This window comes from Phoenix dactylifera, chromosome 5 (assembly GCF_051530095.1).
Source record: "Phoenix dactylifera cultivar Ajwa chromosome 5, Ajwa_hap1_PhDact_Kaust_v1.1, whole genome shotgun sequence".
Classification (NCBI taxonomy): Eukaryota; Viridiplantae; Streptophyta; class Magnoliopsida; order Arecales; family Arecaceae; genus Phoenix; species Phoenix dactylifera.
This window is the reverse complement of record NC_143194.1, coordinates 25,328,831-25,345,906: the sequence shown is the minus strand read 5'-3', so window position 1 is coordinate 25,345,906 and position 17,076 is coordinate 25,328,831. Positions and strand designations below refer to the sequence as shown.

Here is a 17,076-nt window from a genome sequence, read left to right as displayed (position 1 = left end):
GGCCAGGCATCCGAGGGTTAGGCCTCAGAAAATTCTTCCGGCACTAGGCCAGGCATCCGAGGGTTAAGCCTCAGGAAATTCTTCCGGCGCTAGGCCAGGCATCCGAGGGTTAGGCCTCAGAAAATTCCGCTCGTTAGTCGGCCAAGGCTGGCGCAAGCCGAGGCGACCGGTCGGGGCTTCAGGCTAGTCTGCTCCCGGGATGATCATCGGGTTAGCCTGGCATGTGAGGGCCGAGCCTCGGGAGATTCCGCTCGTTGGTCGGCCAAGGCTGGCGCAAGCCGAGGCGACCAGTCGGGGCTTCAGGCTAGTCTGCTCCCGGGATGATCATCGGGTTAGCCTGGCATCCGAGGGCCGAGCCTCGGGAGATTCCGCTCGTTGGTCGGCCAAGGCTGGCGCAAGCCGAGGCGACCGGTCGGAGCTTCAGGCTAGTCTGCTCCCGGGATGATCATCGGGTTAGCCTGGCATCCGAGGGCCGAGCCTCGGGAAATTCCGCTCGTTGGTCGGCCAAGGCTGGCGCAAGCCGAGGCGACCGGTCGGGGCTTCAGGCTAGTCTGCTCCCGGGATGATCATCGGGTTAGCCTGGCATCCGAGGGCCGAGCCTCGGAGAATTCCGCTCGTTGGTCGGCCAAGGCTGGCGCAAGCCGAGGCGACCGGTCGGGGCTTCAGGCTAGTCTGCTCCCGGGATGATCATCGGGTTAGCCTGGCATCCGAGGGCCGAGCCTCGGAGAATTCCGCTCGTTGGTCGGCCAAGGCTGGCGCAAGCCGAGGCGACCGGTCGGGGCTTCAGGCTAGTCTGCTCCCGGGATGATCATCGGGTTAGCCTGGCATCCGAGGGCCGAGCCTCGGAGAATTCCGCTCGTTGGTCGGCCAAGGCTGGCGCAAGCCGAGGCGACCGGTCGGGGCTTCAGGCTAGTCTGCTCCCGGGATGATCATCGGGTTAGCCTGGCATCCGAGGGCCGAGCCTCGGGAAATTCCGCTCGTTGGTCGGCCAAGGCTGGCGCAAGCCGAGGCGACCGGTCGGGGCTTCAGGCTAGTCTGCTCCCGGGATGATCATCGGGTTAGCCTGGCATCCGAGGGCCGAGCCTCGGGGAATTCCGCTCGTTGGTCACGCGCCTGTCGCTTGCCGCTCGACGAGATTTCTCCGTGGCCAGCTACGATCGTGTTTCTCCTCTTCTCCAAGCGTCGCCTGGGGAACACCAGAAGGGTATTAAATGCTAATTGAGGCGTTACCTGGGAAATCGGATCGCCAGTTGCTGCTTGCAAGGAGTGTCAGTTAAGCGGCCGCGATACGCGCGTTCTTCGAGGCGGATGCGGCCTGGGCGCGAGCGGAGATACGTGGGCCGTGGGGATACGGACGACCAAGAACCCGAGTCGCACCGTGGCTTCTGCGGGTGCGACGCCCGCAGTCACAGGCAGCTCAACGACACCTTCCGCCGGGACAGCGTCACCGGTGAATCCTACGAGGGGGGTGGACATTTTGTGCAACAACTGTCTGGACAAGCTCATCTTTTGGAAGGCCTCGTAAAACAAAATATCAGCTGAGCTCTCACTATCCACAAGAACACGCCTTACATCATAGTTTGCCATAGTGAGGGAGATCACCATGGCGTCATCGTGGGGAGTCTGAACCTCCTTTACATCCTCATCAGAAAAGGTGATTACATTGCCGACCCTCTGCCTCTTTACGACGGCCGTCCCTGACGCTTCCGTCGAGCCCCCTGCGTTCCTCACGGGCCGAGAGCAGCCCCCAGTGATAGTGTGGATCACGCCCGCAACGGGTCGATTCTGCTCCCGAGGCTCCGGAGGAGCCGAGTCGGCCGGACGCGGGTCTGCGGGGGGACGTCGGTCGCTCACATACCGACCGAGACGCCCCCGACGGATAAGAGCCTCGATCTCGTCCCGAAGCTGGAAGCAGTCCTCTGTGTCGTGGCCGTGGTCTCGGTGGTACTCACAGTACGCCCGGGAGGGCCTCTTTCCAGAGATCCTTCGTATCAGTCTCGGGGCCGGGAGGTCCTCCCGCCCCTTGATCTCCATAAGGATCTGGGCCCGGGGAGTCAGGAGAGGGGTGTACCGGTTGAAACGTCGGGGCGGAGAACGAGGGCGTGGGGCGCCGTGGTTCTTCGCCGGCGACGGGCTTCTGCGCCGACGCTGGGGCGTCGGGCTCCTCCTCTGGCGTGCCTCTTTCCGCCTTTTCTTCCCAAGCTTTTGTGGGATCTCGGCGGCCTCCTTGCTCCGGTGGGCGGCCGCCTCCTCGGCGTCCGCATACTGGTTCGCCCGGGACAACAGCTCTGGGAAGCTCCGCGGCAGGCGTTTGTCCAGGGAGAAGGTGAGTCTGCCCTTCCGAAAGCCACGCTTCAGGGCTGAAAGAGCTACCTCCTGACTCAGGTTCCGGACCTCCAGCGTAGCCCTGTTGAAGCGGGTAAGATAATCCCGCAGGCTTTCTCCCTCGTTTTGCCGGACATCAAAGAGGGAGTCGGAGACCAGTCGCCGCCGGCTACTGACGGCGAAATGAGTGATGAAGAGGCGAGTGAACTAGTCGAAGGACCGGATTGAGTCAGCCTCCAGCCCGGCGAACCATGCCCTCGCCGGGCCACGGAGGGTTGCCGGGAAAGCCTTGCAGAGAAGGGGATCTGATGCTCCGTGGAGGAGCATAAGGGTCCTGAAACTCTTGACGTGATCCCGCGGGTCCGCCGCCCCGTCATAGGGCTCGATCGCCGGCATTTTGAACCCCGGCGGATTCGGGGTCCGCAGGATCCTCGAGGCGAGCGCCGGCTGGGAGGAGATCTCTAAGTCGGCGAAGGGATCTTTGGAATGGCCCTTCAGGACCTGGAGTTGTCGGTGGAGATCGTCCACCCGCCGGTCCAGGGAACGCGACCGGTGGGTGGGAGACAAGGAGCGGCGAGAGGGGGATCGACCGGAGCGCGGGTTCCTCGAGGACTGGGGGGTCTGGGAACGCGCCCGGGCCCGCCTCTCGTACCCCGCGCAGCTCCGGTGGGAAGGTCCCGGCAGAATGGAGCGTGCTCGAGAATCCTCCTCGCGTCGGCGCTCCTCCCCATGGGAGAGGAAGGAACGCGGGTTAAGGAGGACAGGCGAACGCTCAGGCAGCGGCGGCTCCTGAGCCTGCTGCGGCGCCCGGGACATCGCACCCTGCAGATTCTGCACCGCCTCCGCGAGGGTGCGAACCTGCTGGGTTAGCTGGTCGAACTGGGCGGCTTCGACCATCTGAATGGGCGGTGGGGCGGTGGAGTGTTGCTGAGAGCGTGTTGGGGATGCAGCGGCCTCCCGGCCAGTGGCGCGAGAGGCCCCGCGACCGGAAGCATTGGAAGCTCCACGACCACCTCGCCGTGCCATTACGATCGCTCTGAGATCCGGCCCTTCCTCTAGCGCCAACTGTTGCTGGTGGTCCAAACCGAGAACGATTGGCACAGCGGTGTGAACGGGGTTCCCTTGGAGTTGGGTTGATTGCGCTCCACCTTCCACCGAAAAACCTGCAGGCAAGCCTCGCACCACCACTGGGGTAGTGGGGGCCCTCCGACGATCAAGTCAGAGGAGATTGAAGGAGAAGGAGAGATAGTAGTAACGGATAAGAGAATACTCTGGAAAACCTTTGCTTACCCTCCCCCTCCCCCCCCAGCCCCATATATATCAGGCTGGGGGGTTTTTCCGGAGATTCGTCATCGTGTAGCACGATGGGGCTGCCACTGACATGGCCGTTACAGGGCGTCGTGGGGCAGCGCTGGGTACGGCCCTGGCAGGGCATAGTGGAGCTCCGCTTTGTACGGCTGTTACAGGGGATCGTGGGGCAGCGCCGGATACGGCCGTTGCAGGGAGTAGTGGAGCAGGGGGCCGCGGCGTGCCTCAGAGGAACAGTCTGTTGTTGTCGAGAGATTGCCGACTCGGGGTCGGATGACTGGATCTGGGGGCAGCCGACTCGGGGTCGGGCTGCGGAGCCGAAGATATCCGACTCGGGGTCGGATTACTGGATCAAGGGGCAGCCGACTCGGGGTCGGGCTGCGGAGCCGAAGATATCCGACTCGGGGTCGGATTGCTGGATCAAGGGGCAGCCGACTCGGGGTCGGGCTGCGGAGCCAAAGATATCCGACTCGGGGTCGGATTGCTGGATCGAGGGGCAGCCGACTCGGGGTCGGGCTGCGGAGCCGAAGATATCCGACTCGGGGTCGGATTGCTGGATCAAGGGACTGCCGTAGTCTTCCTGGGCGCGCGTGCCGGTCACGTGGGGCATGGTGGCTAAATTCCCCCGTAACAAATGTCATTTAATTAAAATCATGCAACTATTGCTAACTCATGCTTGATCCTAATTTTGTAGAAACATAAATAATCATATACAAATTTCATAATCATGTAATCACAAGTATTTGATAAACCATAAGATTATCTCAAGGTTACTTACCTTAGTTTGCCCACCAACCTTAGGTTTGAGTGCCAATCCTTCAATCACCTAAAAACATCATTAAATTACTTGTCAATTGCACGTTCAACTTCATTTATTTACATTCTTTCTTAATTAACCATTTTACAACTCATCTATAGGACTTAATTTCACTCTTAGGTCTCAAATCTGGTTCAATTTCTGATTTGGGTCTACTCAAATCATCAATTTGGGTCTGACCCAATGTCTGACTTTGGTCTAAACAATTTTTGGTTCGAGTCTGACCCAAGTTTCTGGTTCAGGTCTGAGCCAATTGCACACTGGTTCAGATCTGACCCAATTACTGGTTCAGGCCTGGGTCAATTGTATATTGGTTCAGGTCTGACCCAATTACTGGATTTAAGTTCATTGGGCTCTGACCAAGGCCTAGCCCGGTCTCGGCCTCCTAAAGCTAGATTTATTTGAAGCCCAACCCGAAATCGGGCCCAATTCAGCCCACCGAAATTTTTATTTTATTTCTTTTCTTTTTTTTCTTTCTTCTTTTTTCCTTTTCTTTTTCTTTCTTCTTTTTCTTTTCTTTTCTTTTTCTTTCTTCTTTTTTTTTCTTCTCCTCCCTTCCCGAATCTTCCTTTCCCCCCCCTTTCTCTCTTCTTCCCTTCCCGAGCTCCTCTTCCTCTTCTCCTCGGAAGGCGCTCGGGAGAGGCCGGCCCGAAGCCGGTGGCACGGCCAATCGGCAGCAGCTACGGCGGCCGTGGCCCCTCCTGCAGTGGCCACGGCCCAAATGGCCGCTCTCCTCCTCCACCTCCGGTGGAGGAGATGGGGTGCGGCACCCATCGAGGAGCAGCGGGGCCCAGCCGAAGCCGGGGGTGCCTGCGTAGTGCACGGCCGACGTCTGTGGTCGGCCCGATGGCGTCCGCAATGCCCTGAGCCGGCGGCATCCACGGCCAACAGGGAGATCTCCCTTCGGACCGTCTTCTTCGATCCCCTCCGGCTAAGATCAAACCGGTTCCACCCTTGGAAACCCGATCTGTCCGAGCCGAGGGCCCTTCCGTGCATCAGAGGTAGGTTGCATCTTTAGATCATTAGATCTAGGGTTTTAATGGGAAGGGGAAGCCACCATCGGATGTAGGAGAAAGGTCCTCGGCCAATGTCGGATCACAGCCGATCATTGCATAGACCTTTATCCTTCCTCCTCTTCATCTTCTTCCCACCCCTATTCCTCTGTTAATCATCTGTTCGCTAAATTAGATCTAAGCTAATAGCATGTAAATCATGAGTGGAAGAAAAGTTAAGGGTTTACCTAGCTCCGAGGAGCTGTGAGGTGTTCTGGCGAGCTACCGTGTCCGCTCCGACGACACAGGGTGGTAACGATCAGCAAGTCCCTCCTCCTCCGGCGCCGCTGCTCCCGATTCAACTCCTTGCACAGAAGAAAGAAGAGTGAGGAAGATAAAGGGTAGACGATGGAGTCCTCTGTGACTCCATGGGCTTTTATAGCCCTCCATCAACTTGAGAGGGGTGGGGGACCGCGGCTGTTAGGCAGTTTTAACCGCCTCAACAGCTGCCGTTTCTCCACCGCCTTATCTCCAAAATCACCAGATAGACCACGGACTTTGGTCCATGCCGGTCCATCTGGTCCGGGGTTTACAGTTAATGCTGAACCCCAGTTATCTCTTATCTCCCAAAAAGACTCGGAATGATTCTACGGCTCTCAATGATCAAGGTAATTGTGGGCAGGCGTTTCTTAGCCCTAATCACTGTGATAATGGCGTCTGGATTATCGACTTCAGGGCTACCAATCATATGACGTTTGATTCCAATGATTTCTCATATGTTACTCCACCAAGACGAAGTCATATTGCTGATGCTAATGGGGTCACATATCCAGTTACAGGGGCTGGAACTGTGACCTATACCCTTCTCTCTCTTTATCTCATACTTTACTAGTTCCATCTCTCTCCAATAAACTAATGTTTGTGAGCCAAGTTATTGCGAATTTCAATTGTGTGGTACTAATATATCCTACCTTTTGTCTTCTTCAGGATGTTCTCACCAAGGAGATTATTGGGCGTGGTACTAAGAGGGGGGGATTATACTACATGGATGACTTCAGTCCAGGAAGAGCCAATCACATACATCACACGGTTAGTAGCAATCAGAGGCATAATTGGTTGTTACATCACCGCTTGGGGCATCCATCTTTTGGTTATTTAAGGCACTTATTTTCGGATCCTTTTTCAAATTTAAAGCACTCAGACTTTACATGTGATACTTGCATTGTAGCCAAAAGTCATGGAGTTCCTTATCCTGTGAGCATGAATAAGAGTGCTACTCCCTTTTTTCTAATACATTCTGATGTGGGGACCTTCCCTTGTTACTACTTTGTCTGGTTATCATTGGTTTGTGATTTTTGTCGATGATTGCACTCGGATGACATGGCTTTATTTGCTGAAATGCAAAGATGAAGTTTTTAGTGTTTTTCAATCCTTCCATATCATGGTTCAAACACAATTTTCAGCTAAGATTTAGATCCTTCGTTTTGACAATGGTGGAGAATATGTAAACCAGTGATTTTAGACATATTTCCAAAACCATGATCTTCTCCATGAAACCTCATGTTCTCAGACTCCACAACGAAATGGCATTGCCGAAAGGAAGAACCGGCATATCTTAGAAATTGCACGTGCTTTGTTGATCGGGGCACATGTGCCTAGTCGCTACTAGGACGATGCGGTCGCCACTGCCGTGTACTTACTGAATCGCATGCCTACAAAAGTCTTAAATTTTAAGACTACCTTATAAGTTCTTTCTAACCATGTTCCCTTGCCTACCGTTTTGATGATTCCTCCCCGAATTTTTGGTTGTGTTGCCTTTATTCATCTTTATAAGAATCAACACACTAAATTGGATCTGTGCGCAATCCGTTGTCTATTTTTGGGGTATGCCTTACATAAGAAGGGTTACCAGTGCTACGACCCCATCACCAAACGTACCTACATCACTATGGATGTTATTTTTCTAGAGTTCGACACTATTTTTTCACCACCAGTATCCAATTCTCCTCCTCAGGGGAGATCCGAGATGAAGAGCAGAATTGGTTGAGTGTTGAAGGGTCAGAATTTGAAGAGAACGGGACGAGATTTGAAGGTAACTCGAACCCAACCCAATCGAATGATGGAAACAAAGTGATAGAACCGAATGTTGAAACTGCTTCAGAAGTTGATATGGCTCCACGAGCTGAACCTATTTCATTGGCATCTGAAGATGAATTCTCCCACTCCTCAGTACCCGAAGACCCTACTTCTGAGAATAATTCTGAGCTAAGCTCTCCTACTACACCTTCCCATACTAATGCTTTGAATACACTTGTGGGTTATGTGTTACCTTTCAGACAAAATCGTGGCAAACCACCAAATCAATACTCTCCGGACGTGGAAGAAGGAAGAAGCTAACTATGTGTCCACTCAAAGATTATCTGAACCTCTCAAAGCTTTTGCTCACACACTATCCTCGTGTCATATCCCCAGTAGTGTTGAAGAAGCTTTATCAGATCCAAATTGGGCATAAGCTATAAAAGAGGAACTGGAGGCTTTGCAGAAAAATAAAACATGGACGTTGGTCGCTTTACTGGAAGGAAAGAAGATCGTGGGGTGCAAGTAGATTTTCTCCATTAAATACAAGATGGATGGATCCATCGATCGATACAAAGCAAGACTTGTGGCGAAGGGATATACGCAGATATATGGCATTGATTATCAGGAAACTTTCTCACCTGTAGCCAAACTAAATACTGTTCGGGTTTTGTTATCTCTTGCAGCAAATTTAGATTGGTCGTTGCACCAGTTTGATGTAAAGAACGCCTTCCTCCATGGTGATCTCGAAGAGGAAGTTTACATGAATATTCCACCAGGATACACTGCATCTTCAGAGGCAAGATTGCATGCAAACTGCATTGAGCTCTGTACGGATTGAAACAATCCCCTCGAGCATGGTTTGGTCGATTTAGTTTGGCTATGACAGCTCTAATAGCCTATGTAGATGACATGATTATTACTGAGGATGACGCAGAAGAGATTACTAGACTCCCAAGAGCAATTGTCAACCGAATTTGAAATGAAGAACCTTGGGGGCCTGAAGTATTTTCTTGGAATTGAAGTGGCCAGATCGAAACAAGGCATATTTCTTTCCCAAAGAAAGTACGTGCTAGACTTGTTGTCAGAAGTGGGATTACCGGAGTGTAAGCCAGCTGATACTCCAATTGTTCAGAACCATAAACTTGGAGAATATTTGGATCAGGTGCTAGCAGATAAAGAGAGGTACCAAAGGTTAGTTGGTAAACTCATCTATCTATCCCATACTCGGCCAGACATCGCCTATGCTATGAGTGTAGTGAGTCAATTTATGCACTGCCCGAGTGAAGACCATATGGATGCGGTAACTCGGATTCTTCGATATTTAAAGTCCTCTCCAAGAAAAGGGCTTATGTTTTCAAAGAATAATCATCTGAAAACGTTGATGGCTACACGGATGCTAACTAGGTAGAAAATATTTCAGATAGGAAATAGACTTTGAGCTACTTTACTTTTGTAGGAGGCAATCTGGTTACGTGGAGGAGTAAGAAACAAAAAGTGGTGGCATTATCCAGCACTAAAGCTGAATGCCGAGGAATGGCAAAGGGTCTTTGCGAACTCCTTTAGCTTAGAAGGTTGCTAATTGAGTTGGCTTAGCTCCTAGCTCTGAAATGAACTTGTTTTGTGATAACAAGGCAGCCATTGACATCTCCCATAATCCTATCCAGCATGATCGTACTAAGCACATTGAAGTAGACCGGCATTTAATCAAACAGAACCTTGAAGAGAAAATCATTTGGTTCTCTTTTGTCAAATCAGAGGACCAATTGGCGGACATTCTTACGAAGGCAGTGTCCAGTAAACATTTCTATAGCTCACTCAACAAGTTGCGCATTAGAGATATATATGCACCAACTTGAGGGGGAGTGTTGGCATGAGCTATTAGCATGGAGCAATTATACTTCATGGGTCAACTATAATTTTAGCCTTAGACAATGTATAGTTTAGAATAGGTGCCGAAACTTTCTTCCTGCATCTATATATTACTGTACTTGGTTCTGAAGATGAGATATGAAAATTAGAAAATTCCTTGTTAACATGACTAACCTTTGTCGTTCTTGGCTGTAACAACGGCATCCCCCAGATGACTCTTCCCTCAGATCATTCTCTCCACATCTTTCTTATCTCATGGCATCATCAAAGGCTTCAATATCACTCGTAGGTTCAATAAATAGATATCCTATTATGCTATTAAGTTCCTTTTTTTTTCTAATTTCAAATAGATAAAGACTCTGATTTTAAGGTGACAATTGTGGTACTCAGACTTTCCTGTCAGAACAAATTGGGTGCAAGGTTTTCTCTGAACGTCCCATCATGCATCAAATTGGGTGCAAGTTTTTCCTCTGTGGAAAATGATATGAGGAGACTAGGAGCTTATGGACAACTAGGAAGACTTTGACTAAAGACTTCCATTCCATGATTGCCCACTCACCACTCATGATTCTGTTTTGATTTGTTTTAATGCCTGGTTGGTAGTAAAGATGACAAAACAGTTTCTCCATGGTATCCATGCGTCCCCTGCAATCTGCATTACGGTGTACCGCCGCTTTTGCTCATTGACGTGAAAGGCTTTGACATTTTCCAAGTCTTTTCAATTGCCCAGAAATCTGCAGGATTTCTTAATGCTGTTTATCTCCCCTTAACAAAGTTCAAGAATTTTTAAAAGCATTGCCGAAATTTCCAGGAAGCTCGCCTCTTCTTTCTTTCTAACTCCGACGTGCCAAGCAAGAAAGATTGTTTACACTCTCTGTCGGGTTTCCCACTTTCCCCAACTTCTTCGACAGGCTTGTAGAAGTCAAGTCAAGGACAAAATTTATTTTTCCGACTTTTCCCCAGCTTCTTGGGCAGTCTTGGAGAGGTCTGAACGCAAGGACAAACAGAATGGAAGCTCCTCTCCCTCTCCCAGTTCATTTCACATGGGCGCGGTGGGGTTCAACCTTTTGGTTTTACCACGCGTCTTAGTCCTCCAGTCCAAGTCATCATATGGTCTTGCAAGGAATCCATGAAACCACGGACTCTCAGCAATCAGGGCAGGGATATGAGATCCCTTCAAAAAAAGGGCCGTGGTATAAGAGGGCTGCTTGTAATAAGTGTGTCGTACCGCAAAGCTCGTGGTGTTACTTACTATGGCTCTTTCCTTTTCCTGCCTCATAATCCCCTTCATCTTCCTTGTTTTCCCCAATCTTTCTTGCTCGTCCCCATCGAATCCAAAGAGTCTACCATGCGGCAGTCCTTCCTCTGTAGGAATAAGGTCTCCTTTCTGCACAAACACCACCACTTCTGAATGCGGAGGGCATCATAAGGTCTCCTGTAATGGCTCCACACCTATCATTCAATTTCATGGGCATGAGCACTGGTACGTCTTAGAAATAATTGACTACGCTCAAAATTTTACCATAATTCAAGACCAAGAGTTCGGCAATGGCTTGCAGATACCAGACTGCAATTTACGTTATGATTTTGATCCTCCAGTTCATCTATCTGAGAATTTGTTCCTTCCTCAGTCTGTCGGCCAGAACCAATCATTCTTCAATTGCAAGCTGAGTGATTATAATTGTTCTACCGACATCTTCCACGAAATCTATAATCGTAGTCTTTGCACAGAGTACCAGCTTCACTTTTCCAATAGATTAGAGGATGAAGGACCTCATCATGCAGCGTGCTGGGCCAGTCCCAGCCCATTGTTCAAATGGAAGCTATCATTCGGGGAAGATCGTGATAACCTTTCCCTATCATCTGCCATTTACTCGCATTTACAGGACATGAGTTCGGGATGCTTCAAACATGACATTGGAGGAGATTCCACGTGCCTATGCAACAACGAATGTCAAAGTAGATTTCTACAACCTTCTGTTTTTGTGAAATTTTTATGACGTTTTTAAGCATCTAGAGTATCATGTCATGTAGTGGAATCATTGCTTGCTGCTGCTTCAGTCAAATTAGTTCATAACGTTGGATCTAGTGGTTCGAGATTTATGTAAATTGACAATTATGGAGATGTTTTTTTTATAAAAAAATGGCAGCTCCAGGACATACTTTATGGACCGTAAAATAGAACAAGGAAAACCCTCAAAGATAGTCATCTAGCATCTTAGGAATTTCTTTTTTTTTATTTTATTGAAAGGGAGGCAAGATGAGCCGCCCGTTTTTAATTAAATCAATAGAAAAAATTACATCAGAGAGGAGCAAGGAAGAATTACAAGATTCAGGAGAAAACAGAGGACATAGGAAAAGGAAAAAAACGCATAATCTTCCAAAGCAACAGCAGCAGCCCGGCATGAATATCAAGCCATTGGTCAATTGCTATGAATCCGGCCAAATCATCTAACATGAATTGCATGATACTAGGAAACCTTCAACCAACAGCATGGGATCAAACAACCAAATAGAGGGATTTAACCAAAAACCGACAAGAGCTTTTGATTGCATAAAAATTGACCATTCATTGAAAAATTGAAGACCAGCACAAGCCACAAAAGTGATGGAACATTGTTTGTTGAGAAAGATCCATGCATTTCTCTCCTTCCAACAAGCCCAAATCATTGCCAAAAACAGCATAGGAATAATAAGCTGGAAAGCTTAGGGAAGTTTCTGAATCTCCAATCCATATATAGGTATTCAAAGGATGTTTGGGGGTGAAACTCCAAGGGAACAACAAATCCTTTTCCAAATAGTAGAGAAAAATGCATAAGTAGAAAATAAATGATCTACTGATTCCTAAGCATGATGACATAAAACACAACCTCCAGCAGTCTTCTGAATCTTCTTCTTCCAACATATTTAGAGAAAACATTTGATTTTTAGAAGTGCATTTAGGCTCCAGATGGACGAAGCAAACTGACATGCATCTCAGGAATTTCTTTTTTTTTTTTTTTTTGATGAAACAGGAGATCAAAGATCACCCAGGATTTATTAAAAAATGAAGATCTCAGGAATTCCACTTATGGAAAGATGCAAGTCTAGAAGGAACACATATTTCTGAGAGGTCTAAATAATCTTATTTTTGAAGTAAAATCATTAGTGCTACCATGTGATCACATTATCAGAACTCATTTCTTCATGAACACCCCTAATCATAAATGCAGAGGGTCACACATGGTCCACTGCGACAGTTCTATACCACATGTCCAATTTAAGGGGCATCAGTGCTGGTGTGTCTGAAGGAAATCTGGTACCCTTTAAAGTTTGGCAATTTCTCACAGAAATTGGCCTGTGAATTTCTTATCATTTTCTTCTTCTTTTTCTTATTCTGTTTCTTCTCTTCTTTTTTTGGGTCTTCTTTTAGGTCTGTACTCCTTTCTTCTGTTTCCTTAGCTCTGACTCAATCTTTATCCTCAAAAAATTTTCTTTTATGAATTCAATCCTCCAATTCCTCTATCTGACACTCTTCATTCATCAACATCTGTGCCACTACCAATCCTCATTCAATTACAAGCCAAAAAATTATGATTTCTCTGCTGACATATTTGATAAACTCTTTACCTGCATTCTTTGGAAAGATTAAAATTAAGATAAACTAGAGAATGAAAGACCCATCCTGCTGACTCGTCGGGCCCTTTAGAAGCCCTTATCTCTACTGTCTGCCAGTTATAACATGTCCAGCTTCACCTGAATTCTTCAAACATAGCACCATGGGAGCTTCCAAGTTCAAAAATATATTTCTGAATTTTGCACCTCTATATTTCCTTCTCTGTTTTAATCTTTTGCCCAAAACATCTAAAGAATCGTGCCTGATATGTTGAAGTTACTGCTAGTTGCTTGCTTTAACCTATCTGATTAATTAATAGATGAAGTTCTAGCTAGAAGTTAGAAGTTCATCTAAGTGGTTGTCAATAAAAGCTTTTAGGTTTTGCTATAGAAAGATGTTAGTCTAAAGTAGAAAGATAATAATGAGATTGTAAATACCTTCCCTCAAAAATGACAAAAAAAATGAGACTGTAAATGAGCACTAATATGTTTTTGTGGATTTTAAGATATGACTCTACTTTGGATTATTTTAGTTCTGCACTGACACTTCTTGGCTGGTAACTTGAAGCTGCAGAAAAGAGCAATCTGAAGAGGAAGCTTCTAATAGGTAACAAGAATGCCTCTCTGACCCAGTCACTCCCTTTTCAAATGGCTAGGTCTATAATGTTTCTGTTAACCATTTTTAGGATGTATAAAGTAATAGTTCCATTATGATGTAGTAATTTGATGGATATTTAGGGGTGTAAGCAAGCTGAGCCTGAGTATCAGGCTGCTCGGTTTGGCTTGGCTTGGCTCGATATATCAGAACAACTGCTCAAACTCTTCGCTTGAGCTTGAACTGAGCTTCGCATTAAGTGCTCAAGCTCAGCTTGGCTAAACTACGCGCCAAGCTTTAGTCGAGCCAAATCTAGCTGAGCTTTCCCACTAAAATTGAACAGAACTGGTGTTCAGGATCAACTCATTTACAGAGCCAGCTCTAAAGAATGTTCGAGCTCGGCTCATTTTCCAGCCACAATTTCTTTAATATGTAGGATATGAACATGGTGCCATACCTAGCTTCCTTAAAACTCTCTTTCAGTGCTAAATAAACTTTCTTAACCGCATCCGATTATTCTTCTGAGGAAAGTCCTCTTTGTATCTCTCCATTCTCTTAATGAAGTTAGGTGGAGCTCTGCTCCTTTTCTCAAGAGGGAAAACAGAAAGTATAGTGACATGCCATTTTCCACAGTAACTTTGATAGCTTGGGGCTATCTGTTTCTATTAAAGTTCTCAGTTCTAGTATTGACAATTAAATAGCTTATAAGTTGATTGATCTATTAGATTCCTGATATTTGTATTTCCTGGTGGCATGAATGATATTAATACATCCATCAATGGTCAATGACACATTGTGCAGGAACTAGTGAAGAGGGAGTTCAATTTAATCATCCATTCATAACCCAGATCAGTGGAAGAAAATGTCTATGACTAAAATATTAGTTGAACCTGTTGGTGTTCATGAAAAAAAAAAGCTGCACAGGAAAACTTCTGTGATGAGCATTAGCAATTTGTAAACAAAGAATACTGGACAATAGAATATGGAGAATTAAGATCAGTTTGATGGTTCTGTTTCGCTATCACAGTCATTATCTGTCAACTTAAAGGCTATCAGATTTTAATGAGGAAATAAAGCTATTGATATACCCAAGGTTAGAAACGTTGAAGGGAAAAAAAATTGCAGAATTCTGTGAAACTCTCGCTAGAACTTCGTACCTGAATAGGAGTTTCAAAACTTTTATCAATATGTGCCTCTTTTCTTCTTCCTTAATAGGCTTTGACCCATCATATGTTGATAAGACCCATCACAGCTTTAAAGCCCTATAATAGATCTTCAATATCCACCAAAGTTAGGCTCGGGAAGCTCAAAAGAATAGGTTTTACAGCTTTTACAGTGACTTGGTTTTAGGAGTTCCTGTGCTCTTAGCCTTAAAAGTTTCTAGTGATAATTGGTGATGTCAAATTCTATCTGCAAATAATCATGCATGCATTGGCACTTTCTAATTGCTGCTATATTTTTTTGCCTTCTTTTTCAGGTTTAACAGCAGGGGTTGGAGGCTGCTTCTTGATATCTGTGATGTTCATTCCCAATCTTCACCAGTGTAGACATCTGATTTGGAAAAAGCCTAACAAAGCACACGATCTCGAAGCGGTTTTAGAGAAATATGGCCCCCTTGCTCCAAAAAGATACAGGTACACAGATATGAAGAAAATAACCAAAAATTTTCATGTCCAACTAGGCCAAGGTGGTTATGGCACTGTATTCAAAGGTAGTCTCGATAATGGTCGTTTGGTGGCTGTCAAGATCTTAAGTGATTCTAAAGGCAATGGGGAGGAATTTGTCAATGAGGTTGCAAGCATTGGTAGGACCTCTCATGTGAACATTGTCGGTCTTCTAGGCTTTTGCTTAGAGGGGTCCAAAAGAGCTTTGATTTATGAGTTCATGCCCAATGGATCGCTTGAGAAGTACATTTATTCCAAGAAACTAACAACTCTTGGGTTGGAAAAACTGCATCAGATTGCAATTGGCATTGCCCGAGGCTTAGAGTACCTGCATCGTGGGTGCAGCACACGTATAGTACATTTTGATATTAAACCACATAACATCCTATTAGACAATGAATTTTGTCCCAAGATATCTGATTTTGGATTGGCTAAGTTATGCCCAGCAAAAGATAGTATACTTTCTATGGCAGATGCTAGAGGAACAATTGGTTATATTGCCCCAGAAGTGTTCTCCAGGAATTTTGGAGTTGTCTCTAGTAAATCAGATGTGTATAGCTATGGAATGATGGTATTAGAAATGGTGGGAGGAAGAAAGAACATGGATGCTGGAGTTGGGAACACGAGTGAAACTTATTTTCCACACTGGATTTATGAGCGTCTGAGCCAAGATGGAGATTTACAAGCTTTTGGAGTGACAAGTGAAACGGAAGAAATTGCAAGGAAGATAATTTTAGTTGGTTTATGGTGCATACAAACAATGCCAGGAAATCGTCCCTCAATGAGCAAGGTGTTAGATATGCTGCAGGGAAGTGTCAATGATTTGCAAATGCCTCCAAAGCCAAATACATTTTCTCCTTCAGAATCATTTGTTGCCTCTTCATCAAAACTAACTGCATGAGATGGTAAAATGGATTCTTTGGACCCGTTAGATCAATTACACACTGCTGGGGTCTTGAATTGTTTAAAGAAAGGGATATGTAAGTTTTACTGAAACGATCATTTTTTTTTCAGAAAAAGCCTGGTCATGTTCAGATGTGCTTCCCTATCTGTAACCAAAGAGTCAGGCACTGCATTCCCTCTCTCATTGGCAGACAACATTGGCATTGTGCAAAGCTTTAAACCAGCTGATATTGCAAATCAGTTAATCAACTAGCGAGGCAAGTCAGAATGAATAGATCAATACTTAGGATGCTGAAATATTGTATTCAGTCCCAGATATCAGCCATAACTGCATCAAGAAGACCTTCAGGGAAGTCCTCATGAGTCCATGGAATCTCAGCATTTGTAGAACAAGCATACCCAGCCACCAACTCTGCAGCCTGGTTCCCCTATTTAAGCATGGGAGAGGCCTTCCAATCTGAGTGGGTTGGGAGTAAACACTGGTTACCAGCTGCTAAGGGTGGCCGCATGTTGGTGAAGGACGGGTGCAGACCCAGCAGCTAGAAGTCTTCCAGTGTAAATCCCTTGCAACATATCCACTACCAGCAGCTCCATTCATGCGCAGAACCATCAAAATTCACATTCACATCCTCCGGGTGAGTTGTGATCTTCACATGCTGTTTACGTGCCTAACTACAAATAGGGAAATCACAATGGCTATTTCTGTTTGTAATCTATTATGGCAATTGATTTTATTTTGTTTATAAAAAAAAATTTGATAAGTATATATGCATTTGGGGTTACAACAAGAAACCATGTCGAGTATGGACTTTGGCTCAACTTTGCATGGCAGTCTCGAATGTTTTGCTGTTTACATTTGCTCGCATTATATATCAATATCCAATTAATTTTACTGAGAAATTTCTGATCGTCAGAAACCAATCACCAGGC

General features: G+C 46.6%; 1 protein-coding gene across 3 annotated transcripts; it reads left to right on the top strand.

The window, feature by feature from the left end:
* Positions 1 to 10,339: 10,339 nt before the first annotated feature.
* LOC103720970 (PR5-like receptor kinase) lies at positions 10,340 to 16,938 on the top strand. 3 transcript variants are annotated; one of them, XM_088722000.2, is made up of 4 exons: positions 10,340 to 11,349; positions 13,553 to 13,591; positions 15,057 to 16,148; positions 16,258 to 16,938. In XM_088722000.2, the coding sequence occupies exons 1-3, from the start codon at positions 10,644 to 10,646 to the stop codon at positions 16,142 to 16,144; spliced, it is 1,833 nt and encodes a 610-aa protein (XP_088578126.2). In that variant the 5' UTR covers positions 10,340 to 10,643; the 3' UTR covers positions 16,145 to 16,148; positions 16,258 to 16,938. The 3 variants fall into 3 exon arrangements, with proteins under 3 accessions (XP_088578126.2, XP_088578125.2, XP_038984724.3); XM_088721999.2 differs by having other exon boundaries at positions 15,057 to 16,938; XM_039128796.3 differs by lacking the exon at positions 13,553 to 13,591 and having other exon boundaries at positions 15,057 to 16,938.
* Positions 16,939 to 17,076: the final 138 nt, after the last annotated feature.

Excerpts from the sequence above, each read along its gene's own strand:
- LOC103720970 (XM_088722000.2), top strand. The coding sequence starts at position 10,644 with ATGGCTCTTTCCTTTTCCTGCCTCATAATCCCCTTCATCTTCCTTGTT. Across the intron at positions 11,350-13,552 it reads ATGCAACAACGAATGTCAAA|CTGCAGAAAAGAGCAATCTG; the intron begins GTAGATTTCTAC and ends GGTAACTTGAAG. Across the intron at positions 13,592-15,056 it reads GAAGAGGAAGCTTCTAATAG|GTTTAACAGCAGGGGTTGGA; the intron begins GTAACAAGAATG and ends CTTCTTTTTCAG.